This window comes from Hylobates moloch, unplaced genomic scaffold (assembly GCF_009828535.3).
Source record: "Hylobates moloch isolate HMO894 unplaced genomic scaffold, HMol_V3 SCAFFOLD_18, whole genome shotgun sequence".
Lineage (NCBI taxonomy): Eukaryota > Metazoa > Chordata > Mammalia > Primates > Hylobatidae > Hylobates > Hylobates moloch.
The window spans coordinates 32,875,410-32,900,213 of NW_026652293.1; the positions used below are offsets into that span (position 1 = coordinate 32,875,410).

The 24,804-nt window shown below is 46.5% G+C and overlaps 1 protein-coding gene and 1 long non-coding RNA gene across 3 annotated transcripts in view; one reads left to right on the forward strand and one right to left on the reverse strand.

Annotated features, from left to right (window-relative positions):
* The window catches only part of SHISAL2A (shisa like 2A), a 36,625-nt gene extending 15,146 nt beyond the window's left edge, over positions 1-21,479 (forward strand). Inside the window, exons 3-5 of one of the 2 annotated variants that reach the window (XR_004245106.1) lie at positions 11,801-11,980; positions 19,773-19,941; positions 20,848-21,479. Coding sequence is in view for 1 of the 2 variants with exons in the window: in XM_032137230.1 (XP_031993121.1) it covers positions 9,155-9,405 (251 nt within the window). In the remaining variant the exon portion in view is untranslated. Of the gene's footprint in view, positions 1-9,154; positions 9,431-11,800; positions 11,981-19,772; positions 19,942-20,847 lie in introns of those variants that run through there. The other variant, XM_032137230.1, reaches the window with a different exon arrangement.
* Positions 15,302-20,336, reverse strand: LOC131381841 (uncharacterized). Its single transcript, XR_009210824.1, has 2 exons — positions 19,630-20,336; positions 15,302-16,182 (listed from the first exon to the last, which is right to left on the reverse strand). It is a non-coding gene; the product is annotated as an uncharacterized LOC131381841 (long non-coding RNA).
* Positions 21,480-24,804: the final 3,325 nt, after the last annotated feature.

The window sequence follows — 24,804 nt, forward strand, 5'->3', positions numbered from 1 at the left end:
AGAAATAGTTGCATTAGGAGAGGCTTCATAAAGACAGACATCTTAAGAACCTGTCATATTGGAAACTAAATGTCCATAGGTAGAGGAATGGATCATAAACTGTGGTATAATAGAATAATGAAATATTGATACCATATAGGTAAAAGGAATGAACTAGCTCTAAATGTACCATATTATTTGCTCTTTATGGTAACTGGGTAGGGTATAGATCATGTTATTACTTTCATTTTACAGATGAGGAAACTGAGACCTAAAGTCACCAAATGAGTGACAGAGCCAACTCTCCCCTTCACCCTCCTTCCTCTCCTTATCCCTGTTGCTGTGAAAGGGGCATGCCTACAGTGTGCCAGACACTGTTTGAAATTTCACACACACCATCTCCTCTAATCTTTCCAGCTATCCCAATGAGGTAGGTCTCATTATAACCCATTTTACAGATGCAAAAATCAGGTCTCAGAGAGCTTAGATGATTTGCACAAGGGGTCATACGTAGCTTGTGATTGTGGAGCTGGAAATCAAACATGTGTCTTTCTGCCTCCAAAGTCCTGCTCTTTCCATCCTCCTAGAGCAGGACTGTGGGATGTTCTGGCTTGTGCTCTGTGCTGCTAATCTCACCCCGCCCTACCCATTCCCCAGATCCTACTTTTCTGGCTCAAGGGGAATACAGTTCATCCCTTGGCCCTGTGAATGGAAACCATCCTCCTGCTTTTCACTGCTCAGCCACCAGCTGGATTATTCAGTCACGAGGATTTGAGACAGCATGTCCTCTTGCTTTTTGCTTCTTATTTTTAAGAAGAAAAGTGCATTGCCTGACCTTTTACTAAATAACAGGTTTAGGCTCTCTCTGCCTTTTGCTCAAACTCAGCTCTTAGTTCCTCCCCTTCTTCTTCATTAAGTGTTGTTCTCTCCTTCCCTCTGCACCCAAAGCATCAACCCAGGAGCTTCCTTCTGCATCTGAGATGGTTACAGGCCCACTATCTTACATTCATCAGAGCTTTACTGTTGATAGACTTTCATTTCTGTTTGCTCTCTTGCCCTTCACTAGGACATGGAGAGAGGTCTTTACCCCCATTTTATAGCAGAGGAAACCAAGGCTCAGCAAAGGGAAATGAACTAAGTCCACACAGCCAGTGAGCATGTGTCACTGCGATGTCAACCCAGATCTCCCAGACTCTAAAGCCTATGACTGCACTGTCCCTTGGGGTCCTCGGCTCTGAGTATGGAGGCAAGGGTGGGATGGGGAGTGCCTTGGCAAGAGCAGAGTGTAAATGGAAAAGCAGTTTCTGAAACAGGCTTCTTTCCCTGCCCAGGCATTCTGTACTCTGTCCCATCACCCTCACACCCATCCCATCCCCAAACTTGGGATGGCAATGGAGACCATAACTTTCTTATTCTGGTACTTTGTGAGGAACTGGCTAGATCAGAAAAGTGAGTTCCTACTGTTGAGCTGGGCACTGTGCTAAGGACTTCAAACACATCATCCCCTTTAAACTGCTCAGCTACTCTGCCTGGTGATGATTATCAACTCCCATTTTGCAGATGAGGTCAGTGAGGTGAGTGTAGAGGTGATATCTAGGTACAGTTAATAAGATACTAAAACACTGGGGGAAAAATTAAGGAGTCCAATTCTTATCCTCTTCTGAAAGGTGTTGGTGAAGAGGTCATTAGTCAGCCATTCTCATCAACTAGAACTCAAAGGCTCCTAGAAGTAAAGTCTGATGCTCTCACTGTATAGATGGGGCAGCTGAGGCCCAGAGAGAGGCAGTCATGTGCCTAAGGTCACCCAGCCAATTGGTGGCCAAGCCTTTGCCTCCCAGCCAGAGACCTTTCCCTGTAGCAGCTGCCCCTATACTGCAGAAAGACTTTCATCAGCCCCTCCCACCTTCCACGGAAGGCTCAGTCATGTCACCCCAGAGCCCACTGCTTTTTAATTAACCATACTTGAGAGGTAACACCAAGGAACCAAACATGCTTCACTCAGTGGTGAGTTTGTTTTGGCTCCTCCAAACAGGGGGAAAACCTGAGAACTCCTTTCCAAGCTGGTCACCACAGGCTAGGCCCATGTTCAGGGTTGAGACCCCAGGTAATGGGGGACTAGCCACAGAGGTCCTTGGAGAAAGGAGGGAAGGCACAGCACTGGGCAGAGATGCCAGAAAACCTGGTTCTAATATTGGCCTTGCTGCTGTCAGTGTGTGGCCTTAAGCAAGTCATTTTTCTCTCAGCCTCAGTTTACTCTAAAATGTGTACCATCATAGCTACTAAGAAAGTTGTTGCAATAACTAGAAATGATGCTTACTGGTATTTAATTGGTCTCAAATACATAGTAGGCTTTTAACAATTAGTAGCTCTCATTTTCATTATTATTAGGCGCTTCAATTTTTACATGTTGGCAATCTCAAACATACCATTTTCTTTTTTTAAAAACCTTTTTTTTTTTTTTTGAGACAGAATCTCCCTCTGTTACCCAGGCTGGAGTGCAGTGTTGTGATCTTGGCTCACTGCAACCTTCACCTCCCGGGTTCAAGCAATTCTTCTGCCTCAGCCTGTCATGTAGCTGGGACTGCAGGCACCTGCCACCACACCCGGCTAATTTTTGTATTTTTAATAGAAATGGGGTTTCACTGTGTTAGCCAGGGTGGTCTTGAACTCCTGACCCCAGGTGATCCACCTGTCTCAGCCTCCCAAAGTGCTGGAATTACAGGCATGAGCCACCACGCCTGGCCTAAACTTTTTTTTTTTTTAACAGCTTCCCGCATAAGCCAAAAATGTAATGTAATTGCTAAAAAAAAAAAAGTGAGTGGAACCTCAGGTCACATTAACAGAGTATAAGGTCTGGAAGCAAAGGAGTGATGATCTATATTAACTTTCAGTTGGATAGAACTCACCAGCCATCACATCTCAGAAATAACTTTTTATCGTCTACTCTGTAGGTTCCCAACTTTGGTTTCCAATTCCCTGAGGGTCCCCAAACATAGCAGTGGGGATTCTTGAGCAATCTCCAATATTGCAAAGGTTTGTTTTTTGGTTTTTTTTTTTTTTTTTGAGACAGAGTCTTGCTCTGTTGCCCAGGCTAGAGTGCAGTGGTGTGATCTCGGCTCACTGCAACCTCCGCCTCCCGGGTTCAAGCAATTCTCTGCCTCAGCCTCCTGAGTAGCTGGGATTACAGGCCCCTGCCACCACGCCTGGCTAATATTTGTATTTTTAGTAGAGACGGGGTTTCTGATCTTAGCCAGAGGCTGGTCTTGAACTCCTGACCTCGTGATCCACCTGCCTCGGCCTCCCAAAGTGCTGGGATTGCAGGTGTAAGCCACCGCGCCCAGCCCAACAATTTTTTTTTCTTTTTTTTTGAGACGGAGTCTCACCCTCTTGCCCAGGCTGGCATGCAATGTCGCCATCTCGGCTCACTGCAACCTCTGCCTCCCAGGTTCAAGCAATTCTCCTGCCTCAGCTGGCTACAATATTGCAAAGGTTTTACACGGACCAAGTTTCTTCTCTTTGAGCTAGAATTATATCAGTTCCAGGGGGGTAATTAACATAGGTGCTCTCCTGCTGATCAGAGCTCTTTGATTAATACAGAATGGAAAAAATTAGTACTTAATAAATGCAGTCTATTATGTAGACAAAATCTTTCAGAACTTGGAGTTCAAAGGGAAAGAAATAGAAAAATTAGGCCAGTTGTATTTTCTACATCATTTTATGAAGTAGTAACAGATCCAGAGAGGTGAAGGGTTTGGCACAAAGTAGCACAATGATTTAATACCAGAATGAGGACTTGAGCCAAGGTCTTGTAACTCCTGGAAGCCCAAGGGATTCCCCAGAGCCCTGGCTGGCCAGTTGCTCAGAGCCCCATAATGTGAGATGGACTTTGACCAATCAGATGATCAGAGGCAGTTGACTACTTCAGATCTGGGAACCAGGTCATGTGAGGATTAGGTAAAGAGCTGGGGATAGTTGGCCTTGAACAGAGGAGACTCCGGGCTCACAGCCTAGGGCCTCAGATCTCTGCAAGGTTGTTCTGGGACAAGAGGATCAGACATTTTTATGAGAATCGAGAGAACAGAGCTGAAATCAGTGGAGAAAGCCATAGGGAGGTGGATGTTGAGTCAATAAAGGTAGAACTTTTTTAGAGTATACCTGAAATACTGCAAAAAGAACTCCATCACTCTGGGCCATATTTCACTCACAAATTTGTAATCCTTGGGTTTGTTTTGTTTTGTTTTGTTTGTTAAAAAAGCACCTCTATCCATGGAAGGTAATCAGGAAAAGGCTAAATATGGGATTCAGCTAAGGGGATTCTTTTTTTTTTTTTTTTTTTTGAGATGGAGTCTCGCTCTGTCGCCCAGGCTGGAGTGCAGTGGCGCAATCTCGGCTCACTGCAAGCTCCGCCTCCCGGGTTCACGCCATTCTTCTGCCTCAGCCTCTCCGAGTAGCTGGGACTACAGGCACCCGCCACCACGCCTGGCTAATTTTTTGTATTTTTAGTAGAGACGGGGTTTCACCGTGGTCTCGATCTCCTGACCTCGTGATCCGCCCGCCTCGGCCTCCCAAAGTGCTGGGATTACAAGCGTGAGCCACCGCGCCCAGCACTAAGGGGATTCTTGTATTGAAGAGAAGGTTGAAGTAAATCCCTGTACCAGTTGGAATGCCTTAAAATGAAAGCTTAAATAACAAAGAATCCCAAGGAGTCTATAAAACATGCACAAAATAACCTGTTAGAACAAAGTGTGTTTGGGCCGGGCGCAGTGGCTCACGCCTGTAATCCCAGCACTTTGGGAGGCCCAGGCGGGTGGATCGTGAGGTCAGGAGATTGAGACCATCCTGGCTAACATTGTGAAACCTCATCTCTACTAAAAATACAACAAAGTTAGCGGGGCGTGGTGGCAGGCGCCTGTAATCCCAGCTACTCGGGAGGCTGAGGCAGGAGAATGGCATGAACCCTGGAGGGAGAGCTGGCAGTGAGCAGAGATTGCGCCACTGCACTCCAGCCTGGGCGGCAGAGTGAGACTCTGTCTCAAAAAAAAAAAGAAATAAGTTTGTTTAGCAAGGTCACAGTAAAGTCAAAACCAAATATCAATTGTATTTATATATACTACTAACAAAAAATTAGAAACCCAAACTAAAAACACAATAATACCATTTACAGTTACTCTAAAATAAATGAAATACTTAGGTAAAATTTAACAAAACATGTACAGGTTCTGTATGTTAAAAACTACAAAATCCCTCCACTTTGGGAGGCCAAGACTGGAGGATCACTTGAGCCCAGGAGTTCGAGACCATTCTGGGCAACATGACGAGACTCCTGTCTCTACAAAAAAAAAAAAAAAATAGCAGGGTATGGTGGCGTGTGCCTGTAGTCCCAGCTACTGGGAGGCTGAGATGGAAGGATTGCTTTAGCCCAAGAGGCGGAGGCTGCCATGAGCCCAGATCACACCACTGCACTCCAGTCTGGGTGACAGAGCAAGACTCTGTCTCAAAAAAAAAGAAAACTACAAAATGCTTAGCCGGGCTTGATGGCATGTGGCTGAGGTGGGAGGATCCCTTGAGCCCAAGAGTTCAAGGCTCACTTGTAAGCTATGATCATGTCACTGTACTCCAACCTGGCAACAGAGGGAGACCCCTATCTCTAAAAATAACCAACCAAACAAAAAAACTACAAAATGCTGATGAAGGAAATCAAAGAAGACCTAAAATGGAGAAATACACTATGTTCATGAATGGCAAAACTCAACATAGTAAACATAAAAATTGCAACCTGCCCTTTTTTTTTTGAGACAGGGCCTTGCTCTGTTACCCAGGCTGGAGTACAGTGGCACAATCTAGCCTCAACTTCTTGGGCTCAAGTGACCCTCCCACCTCAGCCTCCCAAGGAGCTCAATGGAAAAGAATTCACAGAAAATAAACAGAAAATTAGGCCAGTTGTATTTTCGATTCCATTTTATGAAGTAGTAACTGAGATCCAGAGAAGAGAAGGGTTTGGCACAAAGTAGCACAATGTTTAATACCAGAATGAGGACTTGAGCCAAGGTCTTGTAACTTCTGGAAGGCTTGACTGGCAGCTGCTCAGACCCCCACAATTGGAGAGGGATCACCACACCTTGTTAATTTTTTATTTTTGTAGAGATGGGTTCTTGCTATGTTGCCCAGGCTGGTTTTGAACTCCTGGGCTCAAGTGATTCTCCCTCTTGGCCTCTCAAAGTGCGGGGATTACAGGTGTGAGCCACTGTGCCTGGCCAAAATGGCAGTTTTATAGATAGATAGATAGATAGATAGATAGATAGATAGATAGATAGATAGATGATAGATAGATAAGCTAATTCTCAAATTTATATATAGAGAGACAAAAGGACTAGAATAGCTAAAGTAATACTGAAAAAGAATAATGAAGTTGGAGGAAATCACACTACTCAGTTTTAAGACTTATTGTATAGCAACAATAATAAACAGTAATGAGGATAGTGTGGTATTAGAGGAGGGAAGGACACATTCATAGATCAAAATATGGTCCAGAAGTAGACTGATGTCATAAGGTTGTCCAACAGATTTTTGACGAAGGTGCAAAATCAATTCAACTGGGGAAGAACAATCTTTTCAGTAAATGGTGTTAAAACAACTAAACTTCCATAAGTAAAATATAAACCTTTACTTAGATCTCACACCTTGTACAAAAATTATCTCAAAAAATATCTAAATGTAAACCAAAAAACTCTAACACTTTTAGAAGAAAACAGGGAAAAATCTTCATGACATGCGGTTATGCAAAGAATTCTTAAACAAGACATCAAAAGCACAATACATTTTTAAAAAGATAAGCCAGTATTCATCAAAGTTCAAAATTTTAATGCTGTGAAAGATCCTGTTAAGAGGATGAAAAGGCAAGCCTCAGACTGGAGAATATATTCACATATTTGACAAAGGACTTTTATCCAAAATATATAAGGATTGGTCGGGTGTGGTGGCTCATGCCTGTAGTCCCAGCACTTTGGGAGGCCCAGGTGGGTGGATCACTTGAGGTCAGGAGTTCAAGACCAGCCTGGCTGACATGGCGAAACCCCGTCTCTACTAAAAATACAAAAAGAATTAGCCAGGTCTTGTGGCACAAGCCTGTAATCCCAGCTACTCAGGAGGCTGAGGCAGGAGAATCGCTTGAACCCAGGAAATGGAGGTTGTGGTGAGCTGAGATCATGCCACTGCACTCCAGCCAGGGTGACAGAGTGATATGTCTCAATAAATGAATAAATAAATAAATAAAACAAAATATATAAAGAATACCCTAAACTCAACATTAAGAAAACAAATGATCCCATTAGAAAATGAGCAGAAGACTTGAACAGACACTTCATTAAAGAGGAACAGAGAACAATCTATGTTTTAAAATGTCCAGGCATGGTGGCTCAGGCCTGTAACCCCAGCAACTTGGGAAGCCAAGGTAGGAGGATAGCTTGAGCCCAGGACTTCAAGACTAGCCTGGGCAATATAATGAGACCCTGTATCTACAAAAAAAAAAAAAAAAAAAGGTGGATGTGGTTGTGCACACCCGTAGACCTAGCTACTCAGGAGGCTGAGGTGGGAAGATCACCTGAGCCCAGGAGGTCAAGGCTGTAGTGCGCCATGTTCAAGCCACTGCACTCCAGTTTTGGCAACAGTGCAAGACCCTATCTCAAAATAAAATAATGTTTTTAAGAAAGGACATATAGGTGGCAAATAGGCACATGAAAATATGTTCAACTTCATTAGTCATTAAGGAAATGCAGATTAAAGCCACAATGAGATGCCATCTCAAGGAGCACAGGTAATGGAAAGAGATTGAAAGCTTTCAGAAAGAATAGTACATAGACTCACTTGATCTTAGATCTTAGATCTCTCTGGCTACAGCACAGAGGATGTGATGGAGGGGCCCCCACTGGAGGCCGTTCCAGGGGTCTGGGCAGAAGATGATGAAAGCCTGACCTAAGGTGATAGCGTTGAGGATGGAGAGAAATGGGTGGATACCACAGATGGCTATTAGGTGGAACCAGTAGGACCTGGCTTTTTGAAAGGGCCGAGGTAGAAGGTGTGAGAGATGACTCGAATTTTTGGCTTAAACACTTGATACACTTTTTATCTAGAAAGACAGAAATGTTCGATTGTGTCAAATGCTCCTGATTAAAAAAAGAAAAAGGAAAAAAGAACCAGAGTCCTATAACTGGTAAAGTAAAATTTAAAATAAATAAATAATGTTAAATGTTCCTGATAAGTCAAGGGAGATAAGGATTTATTTATTTATTTATTTATTTATTTATTTATTTATTTTTTGAGACGGAGTCTCGCTCTGTCGCCCAGGCTGGAGTGCAGTGGCGCAATCTCGGCTCACTGCAAGCTCCGCCTCCTGGGTTCACGCCATTCTCCTGCCTCAGCCTCTCCGAGTAGCTGGGACTACAGGCACCCGCCACCACACCCGGCTAATTTTTTGTATTTTTTTTAGTAGAGACGGGGTTTCACCGTGGTCTTGATCTCCTGACCACGTGATCCACCCGCCTCGGCCTCCCAAAGTGCTGGGATTACAAGCGTGAGCCACCGTGGCCGGCAAGGGAGATAAGGATTTAGAAGTGACCACGGGTTTAGTGACAAATAGTTTGAAGGTATAGTGGGGGCAGAACCAAGTAAGTTGCAGCTGAACAAGTCATGAATGGAAGGTAGAGAATAATAAGGCCAAGTGGACTTCCTTTCAAGTTTTGATTTAAGAGGAAGAGAGAAGATAAGTCACTCAACAAAGAGAAGCATGGAATCTATTCTCAAAGTGAGAACAATCTATGTTTTAAAAATGTCCAGCACTCTTCTCCATACTAGCTGTATGATAATCCTGTGTTCTCATCTATAAAATGGATTTCTAATAGTACCTACCTCATAGGGTTATGGTGAAGGTCAAGTCGTCATAGCTCTTAACAATTGTTTCTTATCTGTTTCCTCCACCAAACTGCAAGTTCATGAGCAACACTGACAGCTCTCAGTGCATGGTGTGGTGTATTGTTAGTAAATACATGTTAAACAAATGATGCTTCTAAAGCTCTGACCACAATGCACTGCCCAAGGTAAGCACCAGAGAAGTCAGCTGGGAAGTGTGATCCTGATGGGGAAGAAGGGAGCCCCACACCCTCAGTTTGCTGTTTTCCAGGCCCCGAGGAGGTTTCTCCTGACTGCCAAGGTGTGAACACAGGCATGGCGGCAGAAGTGCCAAGAGTGAGCCCTCTCCAGCAGAGTTACTCCTGCTTGAACCCACAGCTGGAGAGCAATGAGGGGCAGGCTGTGAACTCCAAACGCCTCTTCCATCATTGCTTCATGGCCACAGTGACCACCAGTGACATTCCAGGCAGCCCTGAGGAAGCCTCTGTACCCAACCCTGACCCATGTGGACCAGTCCCATAAACATTCAATAAATGTCTCCACACCATCCCCTTCTGGAGTCTCTTCAGTGAAAGGTGGGAGTGGGAAAGGACTTTAGAGCCTAGCATGATAAATGAGGGCTTTTCCCAGCAAAGATACCTAGCCCTGCTGTGGACCCAGCCATACTGTTCTGCTTGGCCTATTGTGGGCCAACGAACTTTGACATGACTCCTAGAAAAATGGTCAATAACAACTCCATGCAATCGGGTGGAAGCCTGGGGCCTCTGAAGGCACAGAGGAGCCCCTCACCCAACTGGGAAGTCAGAGAACTCTGACATGGTTTTCCTGCCCCACAGTAGGTGTATTTAGGAGCCCTGAGAAGACGATTAGCCCTCAGAGGGGGATGATCTCTGTCTCTTCAGCAGCTCTGCCTCACCCTGGAGTGCGCCATCCTGGAGTAAGCCCCTTGCAGAGGGACGGATAGAGAGGGAGTATGGTGTGCACAGGGCTCAGCCATCATTGTATTTCTTAGGTAGATGAAGGAGTGAATGCTAAGTAAGTGAGAGAATGAATAGGGGCAGGGAGCAGCGGTTCATGCCTGTAGTCCTAGCACTTTGGGAGGACAAGGTGGATGGATCACTTGAGCCCACTTATTCAAGACCAGCTTGGGCAACACAGTTGAGACCCTGACTCTACAAAAAATTTAAAAATTAGCCACATGTGGTGGCTTATACCTGTAGTTGCAGCTACTTGGGAGGCTGAAGCAGGAGAATCAGTTGAGCCCTGGAGGTCAAGGCTGCAGTGAGCTATGATCACACCACTGCACTCCAGCCTGGGCAAGAAAGACCTCATCACAAAAAAAGAATAATAATGAGTGAATGAATGAATGAATGAATGAATGGTTATCAGACTGAATACAGGCTCCAGAGGGTGGGCTCTGCCACTGTGTGGCCTTGATAAAATCCCTTGTCTTCCTGACCCTCAGTCCCCTTGCTGGGTTATTACAAGTGTTCAGTGAGGTGATGGATTTGAACTCACTTCATAAACATTAAATTACTAGAAGACTTTTTTTTTTTTATTTGAGACAGAGTTTTGCTCTGTCACTCAGGCTAGAGTGCAGTGGCATGAACTCAGCTCAATGCAACCTCCAACTTCCGGGTTCAAGTGATCCTCCCACCTCAGCCTCCCAAGTAGCTGGGACTACAGGTGTGTGCCACCGTGCCTGGCTAACTTTTGTATTTTTAGTAGAGATGGGGTTTCACCATGTTGGCCAGGCTGGTCTTGAACTACTGACCTCAAGTGATCCGCCTGCCTTGGCCTCCCAAAGTGCTAGGATTACAGATGTGAGCCACCACACCTGGCCTGCTAAAAGACTTTTTAAATTACCAATGGATGATAACATAGTAATCCTGCTAAAAGACTTTTTAAATTACAAATGGACAATAACAGTAAACTATGTAATACTGAAAAACTCTGGAGCCAAATGCCTGGTTAAAATCCTGCCCCTGTCACTTACTTGCTAGGTAACCTCTATGCCTTAGTCCTCTCATCTATATAAGCTGGAATCTTAGTAGTACCTTCCTCATAGGGCTTGGGGAAGGACTAAATTACTGAGTCCATGCAAGTACATAGAAAAGTGTTGGCAAATGGAAAGCACTATGTGTTAGCTATTATTATTATTTTTAACATGTTTTGTTATTAATCTGATCGCAAAGGAATCTTAGGGCAAGATGCTGACGGCCAGCCCTCCCTCCTGGCTGCTCTCCTAACTTTGGCAATGGCTTTTAGGTTTCGCCTTGGGAATGCAAGACAAGGACTGTGGAAACGCAGCCAGCTGCCACCAAAAGCAGCTCTTGACATTTCAGACAGTGACATGACCTGCTGCTGGATTTGGCAACAGTGAAAGAGTCACTCTTAGATACCTGTGCCTGAGGCAGCCAAAGGGTACATGATGGGTTGGCAAGACAGGATGAGTCACCCACAGAAGTGTTCTAGGCTGGAAGTCAAGAGATTTTGGTTCTGGTCTTGCTTCATTTGTTGTTGTTGGTGGTGGTGGTGGTGGTGTGTGTGTGTGTGTGTGTGTGCTCTTTTATTTCAGCACTCTTTTTTTTTTTTTTTTTTTTTTGAGATAGTCTCATTCTGTCACCCAGGCTGGAGTGCAGTGGAGATCATAGCTCACTGCAGCCTCAAACTCCTGACACAAGCAATCCTTCTGCCTCAGTCTCCCAAGTAGCTGTGACTACAGGTGCGTGCCACTGTGTCCAGCTAATTTTTAAATTTTTTTTTATCGAGACGGGTGGTTGCTATGTTGCCTAGGCTGGTCTTGAATGTGTTGGGATTACAGGTGTGAGCCACTGCGCCCAGCCTATTTTCAGCACTCAAAACCCAGCACCCTTGTCCATTTACTGTACACTTAGTGGTATCCATTCTATTCTAGGACCTGTGCAGGTTGCCAGAAACAAGAGGAATCAGACAGTTTTTGCCCTCAAGGGGCTCATATGGAGGACAAGGCAGGCACACAAATGGCCAGGAGGCCCAGTGGTGGCCCTTCATGGGGCTTTAGGGAGGAAGAAATGATGTCTGAGCTGAATCATCAAAGATGACTCAAAATTTCCAGGTGAGACAGGAACAGAAAACATTATGGTCAGAATACAGCTTGTTCACAACAGTGAGAGAGAGCCAGCGTGGCCCAGGAACTGCAAGTTATTTGTTATAGGAAGAGCTTAGGGTACTTGTATATATGTGGTGGGGCTGGGTGCTATTGGGATGTTTAGTCCCTGACGCTCTGTGCGACCCCTCACAGGACAAATCCCTTCTCTGTCCTTGGTATCCTCATCGGAAAAATCCAACTTTTCTCTGAACACTTTCAAGGGAGACTGGGAGGTTTCAGGAAAGAATCTGATAATGCCCTCGCCTTTAGACTGCTCGCAGTCAGAAGGGGGAGATGCTGTGTGCATTCCAAACACTCAAGTGGTCATCCACGGCCTAAGGCAGTGGTTCTTAAACTCGAGGCTGCATCAGAATCAGCTACGTGGAGGGCTTGTTAAAACACAGAATGCCGGCCCCCTACCCCAGCGTCTGACTCAGTAGGTCAGGAGTAAGTCCCCAGAATTTGCATTTCTAACAAATTCCAGGTGATGCTGATGATGCTGGTCTGAGACCACCCTTTGAGCACAACAGGCTCTGCAAGAACAAAGACAAGCTTTGAGGACTCTGAGCCAGAGAGGTCTGGGGGAGACCGCACACTGAGCAAGGCCCTGAAGACCTGGTAGAATTTCCCCAACAGTTGGAGAAAGGGAATGCACATGCTGCTTTTGCTGACCTACACATCCTAGGCCTCATAAAGCTCCTCCCTGCCCCCCAGCAGCTCCTCTCCTTTGAATTCAATCAAGGCTCAGAGCCGGCTGTCACTGGGGTTGGGTAGTCTGGGTCCTGCATTAGAAACAAACCGCCCACACTGTGTGATAGGAGCCCCTCCCCCAGGGCAGCCGCAGTGGGAGGAAGCTGGGTGGGCTGATGCGCAGACAGAAATAATAGTCTGAGCTCACCGCTGCTCCCAAGCACACATCGACCGGCAATTATTTCTTGTAAATTGCTTTCCCGGTTATGTTCAGAACATGTGTGTGTGTGCCTGCCTGAGAACAAACACTCAGAGGGCACAGGGCAGAGGAGCTAGCTGGAGAGTGGGCTTCGGATGGAGGGGAGTGAATCTTCAGCCCAGAATTAGAGAATGTTGAATCTTGGAACTCGGAAACGTTAGAACATTCCACTCCCCTTTACAGCTCTCCTGCTAGGTGTTTTTTCTCAGACGTTCACATTTGTTTGTCCATTCAACATTGATTGACAATGATTTTCTGCCAGAATCTTGGCTAAATGAGGTCCTGATCCCTATCTTCAAGAAGCTCATGGCTACAGGCATTTACAGAAGATCCCTAATCCAGCCAAAGACTTTGGGAAGGCCTCCTGGAGTAAGCAATAACTGGATTAAGTTAGTTTAAAGGACCCACCGACAGGTGAAAGGAGGTTTCTGGTACAAGATGAGGAACAGCATTTAAGGCAGAAGGAACAGCATACACAAAGACCTACAGCTAAGAGAGACCATATGGTTCTTTCAGATAACAATAAGTCGTTCAGTTTGGGTAGACACAAGGTGGGAATGGTGAGAGATGAAGCTGGAAGTGTAGATGAGCCAAGTCCTGAAGCCTTTGCCATATTAAGGGGCTTGGTCTTTATCCCGAGGGCAAAAGGGAGCCACAGGAAAGGGTTTCAAGCATGGAAAGGAACTCGATAACACCTGTTGTGAGCACTTGCTCCCTGTTCTCTGTAACATTGAAGTGAAGTTTGCCATTCAGGATCTCTGCCTTTGGGGCCCTTTGGTTGCAGATCCTTCAGATGTCTAAAGGACAGTGATGGCTCATGTATCCACAAGAAATGACTCGGGCCCTAGACATCTGTCCTCTGGTCAGGGGGAGGCCATTCTACTGCCTGACTCATGACACTGCTCCTCCTGGTCTGTGCCTGTTGGCTCAGGGGCCAGGGCACAAGGCAGCCAAAGCCAGGCTGCAGGCCACAGCCCAGGAGAGCTCCATGCCTTCCTCGGTCCCAGAACCCTGGGTCCCACCTGGGAAGTCTCGTGTGTGGAACACTCACAGGGGTGTGAAGGGCTCCTTGCATACCTTCTCCATCCCTCACAGGATCAAGGCCACCCACAGCAGATGACGCGCTCTGAGAGCGTTGACTGAAGACACACTGTGGGCCCACCACTGTGACAAGCCCTTAGAATAGAATACGGCCGGGCATGGTGGCTCACGGCTATAATCCCAGCACTTTGGGAGGCCGAGGAGGGTGGATAACCTGGGTCGGGAGTTCCAGACCAGCCTAGTCAACATGGTGAAACCCCGTCTCTACTAAAAATACAAAAAATTAGCCAGGCATGGTGGCAGGTGCCTGTAATCCCAGCTACTCGGGAGGCTGAGGCAGGAGAATCGCTTGAACCCAGGAGGAGGAGGTTGCAGTGATCTGAGATTGCGCCACTGCAGTCCAGCCTGGGTGACAGAGCAAGACTCCATCTCAAAAAAAAAAAAAAAAAAAAAAAATACTGCAACCCCACCTTTCAGACCTTACTTACTAGAGATGAAGAGTAGGTTTGACCCGTGAAACCCCTAGAGAACAGTCAGAGAGAGATCCCAAACAAATGCCAAGATGTGGGGTAAGGACCGTGAGAGTTGCAAAGATTCTAAGGCAGAAGAAAACAAACAGTCTGGAAGACTTCACGGAGGAAGCAGGGGTTGAACTTAACCTTGATGGACCATGGCAATACTTGAAGGGTCTCATCCAGGTAGAGGAAGCATTCTATCCTGTCAACTTTCTATTTTATTTTACTTATTTATTTATTTTTTGAGACAGAGTCTCGCTCTGTCAACCAGGCTGAAGTGCAATGTCTCAATCTTGGCTCACTGCAACCTCCACCTCCCAGGTTCAAGTGATTCTCCTGCCTCAGCCTTGTGAGTAGCTGGGATTACAGGCACCTGCCAACATGACCGGCTAACTTTTTTTTTTTTTTTTTTAAATAAAGACGGGGTTTTACCATGTTGGCCAGGCTGGTCTTGAACTCCTGACCTCAGGTGATCTGCCCACTTAGGCCTCCCAAAGTGCTGGGATTACAGGCATGAGCTACTGCACCCCACCCCCCTACCCCCCCCGACTTTCTATTTTAAAGAGAGTACCCCTTAGGGTTCCAAGGGCTCTGGACAAGTAGGTCTCTCTAGCCCCACCCTCAGCCATAGTCCACTAACCAACAGACTATCTTTTGTGTGCCAGGTCTTGTCCTGGGCTCTGGGAACAAAGAAATGAATCAGTCATAATTCCTGCCCTCAGGGAATTCTCAGGCTACTGGAGGAAGACTGCTAGGTTAAATAGACAGTTAAATACAGTGTGGAAAGTGCTATGGTTTATTTATTCAAGCACAGGGCAAAATCACTGCTTGTCCAGCACAGAGGGCTGCTGTCGTGCAGCCAGCCTTATCTCCAAGGAGGCCTTTCTCCGAGAAGTAGGGAGCTTCATTGTGAAACCTTCATCTTCTAAACCTCCAGCTCCGGGCTCTCAGACCCCGCCTTCTCTCCAAGCTGCGGTAGGTTACCATGGAAGCCGTAAGCCCCTCGCAGCTCCCTGCGGTTCCGCACCCCTCCCCCCTCGCCATCTCTCTTAGCTCTTTGTCCTGTGGCTGCAGATGTCCTCCCGGGCTGATCAACTCCCGAACTTTACCCAGGGTGAGAATTATTATCCCAATTTGAAATAGGGAAAAACTGCGGCCCAGAGGCGTGAGGGATTTGCCCCAGACCCCTTGCAGCCCGTTACTGGCAGAATCTCAAGCACAGGTTCCCTCGTTCCCTCCAAGCACCTCCTCCGCCCTCCCCGCAACCACCCCTCTGTGTGGCATTCATTATGCGCTCCTATCCACCAAAGCTTATGTTTGCTTTTTTTCTTCTTTCCGTGTCTTTGGTAGTTTAACTTTTTATTCTAAGAAAATAAGAACATGTGGCCGGGCGCGGTGGCTCACGCCTGTAATCCCAGCACTTTGGGAGGCCGAGACGGGTGGATCACCTAAGGTCATGAAGTTGAGACCAGCCTGGCCAGCATGGTGAAACCCCGTCTCTACTAAATATACAAAAATTAGCCGGGCGTGGTGGCGCATGCCTGTGATCCCAGCTACTCGGGAAGCTGATGCAGGAGAATCGCTTGAACCTGGGAGGTGGAGGTTGCAGTGAGCTGAGACTGCATCATTGCATTCCAGTCTGGGCAACAAGAGCGAAACTGCATCTAAAAAAAAAAAAGAAAGAAAATCAGAACATGTGCTGACTAACCCTTGAAGTAACTTGAAGTTCAGTCTTTACATTAGTGACTTTAAATCTATTCTTGGATATGTTGTTTAAGTCCTTTGTGAACTGAAAATAGTGCTGGATGATAAAACCTGCCAAAAAGCTATCGCAGAATGTACCAACCCTGATTATGCTGATGCAACAATGATAGTCATATTTTTGAGCGTTGCAATATGCCAAAATGCATTCCGAAAAACCATACTTGACCTTACAGAATTTACACAACAGAGAATTTGAACACATTATACCAAATAGAAGTGTTTATATAACTACAGAAGACAAGGGTATCAAAACCTTGGCATATGGAAAATAGAATTTGTCCTGCAAGACCAGCCCATTTTATTTATTTAATTTTTAATTTTTATTTTTATTCTTTTTTTTTTTTTTGAGACAGACTCTCTGTCGCCCAGGCTGGAGTGCAGTGGCGCAATCTCCGCTCACTGCAAGCTCTGCCTCTCGAGTTCACGCCATTCTCCTGCCTCAGCCTCTCGAGTAGCTGGGACTACAGGCGCCCGCCACCACGCCCAGCTAATTTTTTTTTTTTTTTTTTGAGACTGAGTTTCGCTCTTGTTGCCCAGGCTGGAGTGCAATGGTGCAATCTTGGCTTACCGCAACCTCCACCTCCCGGGTTCAAGCGATTCTCCTGCCTCAGCCTCCCGAGTAGCTGAGATTACAGGCGTGTGCCACCATGCCTGGCTAATTTATTTGTATTTTTAGTAGAGACGGGGTTTCTCCATGTTGGTCAGGCTGGTCTCAAACTCCCGACCTCAGGTGATCCGCCCGCCTCGGCCTCCCAAAGTTGCTGGGATTACAGGCGTAAGCCACCGCGCTCAGCCCTAATTTTTTGTATTTTTAGGAAAGACGGGGTTTCACTGTGTTGGCCAGGATGGTCTCGATCTCCTGATCTCGTGATCCGCCCGCCTCGGCCTCCCAAAGTGCTGGGATTACAGGCATGAGCCACCGCACCCGGGCTATTTTTATTCTAAGACAGGATCTTGCTCTGTACCCAGTCTGGAGTGCAGTGGTGCAATCACGGCTCACTGCAGTCTTGACCTCCCTGGCATAAGTGATCCTGCTGCCTCAGCCTTCCGAGTAGCTGGGACTACAGGCACACACCACCACACCTAGCTAATTTTTGTACTTTTAGTAGAGATGAGGTTTTGCCAAGTTGCGCAGGCTGGTCTCGAACTCCCAGGCTCAAGCAAACCGCCAGCCAGCCCATTTTGATCTTCTCCACAATACTTAAGCTGAAGGTATAATACCACCCACCCCTATGCGATGTCTGTACAGATGTGAAAGGACTTTGGAAGTTGCGATGTGCTCGACAGATGTTATTTATTGTTATTAAAGTTGGGGAAAGATCGCCTAGATTTCTTCCCAAGGGGCTCCAATTGTCAGATTGTTCAATTCTGAAATTTTCTATTGTTAACATTATGTGGTGCTAAAGGTCTGTAATTCTGGAATCCTGAGCCTGATTCTAATCCTGTGAAGCCAGAATCCTGTGAATCTGACATTCTCTGACTCTATCCAAGTGGGAGGTCAAGGTCTGAAGGCCAGGGCAGGGTGGGGACAGAGGTCAGCAGGAGGATCCCAGGCCCCTAGGGAGGAGCAGTTGTCCCTGATGTCTTCTACCTGGGCTCACCCTTGGAGCTACAGCCTGATTATCATTCAGACTTATCATGAGCTCATCACCCTTCCTCCAGCCAGCCTTCCCTGGGGCCTCGTTGTATGCATTATCCATATTCATTACACATTTTTCTTCCATTAAGTCGAATTAAGCCACTTTGCCAACACTGCAGGAATCAAAATCTCCCTCAATAAGTGTGGGCCCTATTGGGGCCCAGAGGAGGCCCTAAGTTAGGACAAATCTACCCATCCCCTCCTCCCTCCCATCCTACTTCTCAAGCACCATCCCCCCCACTTCCCTGTACCCCAGATCACATGGAAGCTGCAGAAGCACTCCTTTCTGCAAGTTCTGGTACATGGTGTTCCCTCCCTGATGGCCTCACAGGCAGCTGCTGAATCACCCCAGCTTGCTAATGCACCAGGTAGCCATGTATTCAGACGGAGCTGCTTCATAAAATGTAGCACCATGTGCATGTGGGAGCTCACATGTGTGAACACAACCAGAGCACTGGCCCTGGGCTGTGGACTTGAGACCTGGATTCTAGGCCGCCACTGTTTACAGGGTTACCTTGAGCTAATGCCTTCCTCTCTGTCTTGAGAATATCCCAGCCCTTCTGGCCTCACCAGGTTGTTTGGAGACTTACGAACAAATATGTCAATAATACATGGTTCTACAACGTGTTGTGAAGTAAAGTGATATCTAAATGCAGCGTACCAGCTGGGAGCGGTGGCTCACGCCTGTAATCCTAACACTTTGGACGACTGAGATGGGTGGATCACTTGAGGTCAGGAGTTCAAGACCAGCCTGGACAACATGATGAAACCGTGCCTCTACTAAAAATACAAAAATTAGCTGGGCGTGGTGGCGGGTGCCTGTAGTCCCCAGCTACTTGGGAGGCTGAGGCAGGAGAATCACTTGATTGCAGTGAGCCAAGATTGCACCACTGCACTCCAGCCTGGGCAACAGAGTGAGATTCTGTCTCAAATTAATTAATTAAATGCAGTGTACCACCAAGATGTCCATGTCCAGCCCCATAGCACTACCTGCTGTGTGACCTTAGGCAGATCATTTTACTTCTCTGAACTTTTGTTTCTGTGCACATGTGCGCACGTGTGTGTGTGTGTCTATAGTTTTTTGAGTGCTTACTATATGCTGAGCATTGTGTCTGGCATGTTATGGGGTTTACGCTGTAGCAGTCAAGATTCTCAGCTGTAAACAACAGAAATCACCTCTGGCAAAATTAAGCAAAAAGAGGCTTTACTGGAGGACTATTGAATGTCTCACTGAAATGACAGGGAGACCACAAAGCTAGACGAGAATCAAGGGCAGCTGGGCACAGCCAAAGTCCTGCCATGGGAACTATGTATTTAGGACAGACTCTGCCTCTAGCCACACAGATACTTGCTGGTCACCACTGCACTGCTAGGCTCTTGCCCCATTGCAGCCACCTGAAGTAATCTCTGACTGTCCTTGCCCCTCTGCCAACTGCCACCAGACTCAAAGCCCACGTAGGGCATTGACTTGGCCAATCACAAGCCCACAAGGGTCAGGAGGAGTTGCTGCTTCCTTCAGCTCCCACATAGCTTGGAATTCCTCCAAATAGGGAGTGTTTGGATGCTGGGCGGCCCAGAGCAATCAATGTCCACTATAGCCTTCACCAATTTTGAGTCTGGTAATATTACATTTTACAGGTGAAGAGACTGAGGCTCTGAAAGGTTTATATACTGGTCACCCAGCTAGTATGGGTACACGAACACCTACCTTGCAGGAAGAAGTAAATGGGCGTAGTTAGTCGGCCTGAGTTCATTCCTCTTTTCCCCTCAGTAATAGCTCTTGCTGGGAATGTTTGCTCCACCATGGGGAAGTCTTTCAAAGATTTGTTCACATTCTCTATGACCCTGCAGCTGGTTTGTAACTTCCTGGCAACAACCACAATTATAATTCATTCCAAGAGATTGACTGCCGTGGAGACAGATCATCACCATCACCATCACCACCACAACCATCATCATCATTGTCATCGTCATCATTATGTTGCTTTTAGCTCACTGGAGCCTCATAGAACCCTGTGAGGTAGGTATTACCTCAGTTTACCAAATGAGAAAACTGGGGCTCAGAGGGGGTTTCATGGCTGTTCCAGACTTACAAAGCAAGTCAGAGCCAGAATCATATCTAAATCTTCTGTCTCCAGAATCCACTCTATCACATGGCCTCTATTTCAAAGAAGCAGGCCAAAAACAGGACATCCAGCATTTGACATAGATATGGACCATCAAGGCAGGGAGATCCTAGCCCCTTTGCATCCCTTCTGGTTTTTCACTGATAGGAAAGTTGAGTTCTAGAGAGAAATGCCCTACCCAACCTCACACAGTGCCATCGGTGAAGCCTCCGTGGTTTGAATACAGTTCTCTTGCCACCCAGTTTAGTAAGCATTCCCCACACCATTAGGAGCTCATTTCAAAGTTGAAGTAACTGAGATGGTCACCCCGGGAGTAAATGGCCCACCCAGCTGTTGGGATGAGTATCTAGCTAATGTGGGGGCCCAGAAAAAAGGCCATGGCAGCAGGGTGGCTGGGATGTAGCAGGCTTTGCACGTCCAGAAAATTCTGTTCTCTCAAAATCAGGAAATGTCTCCACACTTTAAGATGCAGTTATCCTCTCCTGGTTGCAATTGATTGCAACAGACTTCAATTTGTGTGTTATTGCAATAGCTGGGGAAAGTCTGAAGGTAATTAGACCTGGACAGACCAAACATGTGTGGCTCAAAGAACTGAACAGTCTGTGATTAGCACCTTGATCTGAGGCCCACAGGTAGGTACTGGGAAATTTCCATGCACTTTGGCTTTTGAGACAGCCTTCCCATCTGAAAATGCCCCCCACCCCTCCCTGACTTCTTCCAGCATCTGCTTAGACAGTATTCCTCTAGGAAATTGTTTTTGACTCCCAAGCTGAGTTGGGATCTCCTCAGGTCTCCCACAGCTTCTCTGTGTCATAGCCCTGACCACACTGGGTTGTCATTTTCTATGTGTCCATCTCCCCATTAGGGACTGTTAATTCCACGGCACGGACAGATCTGCCTCAGAGGAGGCCTCAGCAAGTGTCAGCCACACGAATGAGTGCGTGGAGCAAAGGAGGAGTGAACATCTAGGAGACCAGCCCTTACCCCAACTCCTCCCCATCCGCTCCTACTCTGGACTCCAATCTCTGCCCTACCCCAGCTCTTGGATTTGGCCTTTGGATCAGGTTCTTTTGGTAATGAAACCTCACCTTTCCCCCAGCAAACTCTGATCTGGCCTCCCCTGCTCCTGACTAACCTCAAGGATCCTGAGTCTCCTTCAGCCTAACAGCTCCAGAAGCTGAACTCCATCCCTAAGAGTCCCAGCTGCAGACAGGCCTCTGGCCAGGAGCCTAGTCAGGCTACCCTGACTAAGCCACAGGGTTGGCATGCCCTCTGGGCAGCCCCTGAACCAGGCACTGAAGACACAGGAATGGACAAGGTAGTCTACCCGAGTCCTGAGCCTGCAAGGTAGTTGAGACAGATCTCGAAGGAGAGTGAGCACAGTCAGAAAGGAAAAAGCGGCTCAGTGTAAAATAAAACTGACACAAGCCCATGTACCAGCAGCCAATTGGATCTTTTTTTTTTTTTTTTTTTTTTTTTTGAGATGGGGCCTCTCTTATTGCCCAGGCTGGTCTTGAACTTCTGAGCTCAAGCGATCCTCCCACCTTGGCCTCCCAAAGTGCTGGGATTACAGGCATGAACCACCAATTGGATCTTTACTGGACCCTTACAGGGCACTGAGCTAGGGAATGTTGGAGATTTAGAGGCTGAATCAGATAGCAGCCCAACCCTGAGACACAACTGAACTACAGGCAAGAGGATACTACCAGGCACAGTGGCTCACACCTGTAATCCCAGCACTTTGGGAGGCCGAGGCGGGCAGATCATGTGAGACCAGGAGTTCGAGAATAGCCTGGCCAACACGGTGAAACCCCGTCTCTATTAAAAATACAAAAATTAGCTGAGGTTGGGGGCACATGCCTGTAAACCTAGCTACTTGAGAGGCTGAGACACGAGAATCACTTGAACCTGGGAGGTGGAGGTTGCAACGAGCTGTGATCTGATCGTGCCACTGCACCCCAGCCTGAGTGACAGAGTGAGACTCTGTCTCAAAACAAAACAAACAAACAAAAAAAAGCAAGAGGATGCTAAGACATCTGGAAGGTGATGTTCTATTGAAAAAAAAAACAAGGTAGGGACAAAGTGAAGCCTAGAATGACACAAAAAGTGCAGAACATAGTGACCTACATAGCTACATTTGTGTAGGCCCAGTTACATCAACATTCTAGAATATCCTAATATTCTGACGCACTAATGTTCTAGCACACCACATTCTGTCATGTTGTCATTCCATTCTGGGGAGCACCCCACCCCACCAACATTCCTCTCTGCCATTCCAGTGTTCCATCCCACCAACATTCCTCCATGCCATCATTGCAACATTTTAAAATATCAGCACTATAAGTCAAACTTTCAAGCTTCCAACTAAAATCATTTATTTGTTTCTTGATTCACCTATACCAGAGGCTTTTAATATTTGGGGGAGATGCAGACTTCTTTGAAAATTATTAAAATTTATGGCTCCGTCTCCCTAGAAAAATATGTTTATACACATAAATTTTACATATCATTCCATATATTCAGTGACTCATGGCAGAGTCCCTAGACACTAAGAACTGTTTAATTTTACCCTGCCTTGATCCAGAAAGACATTTAAAATAAAATAAGATCAGTTGGGTGTGGTGGCTCACGCCTGTAATCCCAGCACTTTTGGAGGCTAAGGTGGGTGGATCACTGAAGGTCAGGAGTTCTAAACCAGCCTGGCCAACATGGGGAAACTCCATTTCTACTAAAAATAAAAAATAAAAAAATGTAGCTGGATTTGGTGGTGCGTGCCTGTAATCCCAGCTACTCGGGAGGCTGAGGTGGAAGAATCACTTGGACCTGGGAGGTGGAGGTTGCAGTGAGCTGAGATCGTGCCACTGCACTCCAGCCTGGGTGACAGAGCAAGACTTCGTCTCAAAAATAAAATAAAATAATAAAATAAATAAAATAAAACAAGATCATTAAATTTAAGACAGGGCAAGGTAAAATTGAAAGAAAAAAAAAAACAAGGTAGGGAAAAAGTGGAGCCTGGAATGATACAAAAAGTACAGAACATAGTGACCTATGCAACTAAATTTGTGTCATACATACTTAGTTCTATGACTTCCAGCAGCCAAGGCAAAAAGGGAAACCTGTTCACTCACACAGTTCACAGTGTTCACAGGATAAAAACAAACCACTTACTCCTTAGAGGATATACGACTATTCTTGGTATGTAGACCAGAAAAGAATTTCTCCTGAGAGCCTCATAAAGAATAATATAATAGACCATGGCGTCAACAGATCCCTCACAATAGATACAGAGATGTATTTTGTGGTAGAGTGACCAACTTGTCCTGGTTTGCCTGGGACTTTCTTGGTTTTAACCCTGAAAGTCTCAATCCCAGGAAACTCTTTAGTCACAGGCAAATCGAGACGGTTGGTCACCTTATCTATGAGTTACAGCTCAGTCAAAACTTATCTAGGGGCCGGTTGTGGTGGCTCACGCCTGTAATCCCAGCACTTTGGGAGGCCGAGGCAGGCAAATCACCTGAGGCCAGGAGGAGTTCGAGACCAGCCTGACCAACATGGAGAAACCCCATCTCTACTAAAAATACAGTTAGCTGGGCATGGTGGCGCATGCCTGTAATCCCAGCTACTCAGGAGGCTGAGGCAGGAGAATCCCTTGAACCCGGGAGGCAAAGGTTGCGGTAAGCCCAGATGGCGCCATTGCACTCCAGCCTGGGCAACAAGAGTGACACTTCGTCTCAAAAAAAAAAAAAAAAAATGTATAATCAGAATTATCTTTGGAAACCCCTTTTATCACTCCTAAAGTACAGAACCATCTCCCAATAGCATAGCCAAGTTTTCCTCTAGCAATGGAACAGATTGCTGTTTCTTCGGTGGATAACTGATAAAGAGATTGGCTTGCTTGGGGGCTTACACACTAGACCCTACTTAGTATGGCGACATGCACACACACTGAAGTTTTTTTTTTTTTTTTTTTGAGACGGAGTCTTGCTCTGTCCCCCAGGCTGGAGTGCAGTGGCACAATCTCGGCTCACTGCAAGCTGCGCCTGCCGGGTTCACGCCATTCTCCTGCCTCAGCCTCCCGAGTAGCTGGGACTACAGGCGCCCGCCACCACACCCAGCTAATTTTTTTTGTATTTTTAGTAGACGGGGTTTCACCGTGTTAGCCAGGATGGTCTCGATCTCCTGACCTCGTGATCCGCCCGCCTCGGCCTCCTAAAGTGCTGGGATTACAGGCTTGAGCCACCGCGCCCGGCCGCCACACTGAAGATTTTATGAGGCACCTGGGAACTGAGACCAATGAAGGGAACAGCAGATTTACCTCTTTCACGACACACTTGGGGCCTATGCTATGTGAGTAAAATAATATTTAATATAGTATTACTCTTTCTCTTTCCTTCTCTAGTTTCTCCACAGCAATTGAGTTTTTGTAAATTAAAGAGAAATAGTACCTATCTCATAGGGTTGTGACAATTAAAAGACCTAGGTTTTTGTGTTTTGTTTTGTTTTGTTTTTGAGAAGGAGTTGCGCTCTGTCACCCAGGCTAGAGTGCAGTGGCGCAATCTTGGCTCACTGCAACCTCTGCCTCCTGGGTTCAAGCGATTCTCCTGCCTCAGCCTCTCGAATAGCTGGGACCACAGGCTCCCGCCACCATGCCCGGCTAATTTTTGTATTTTCATAGAGACAGGGTTTCACAATGTTGGCGAGGCTGGTCTCGAACTCCTGATCTCAGGTGGTCCGCCTGCCTTGGCCTCCCAAAGTGC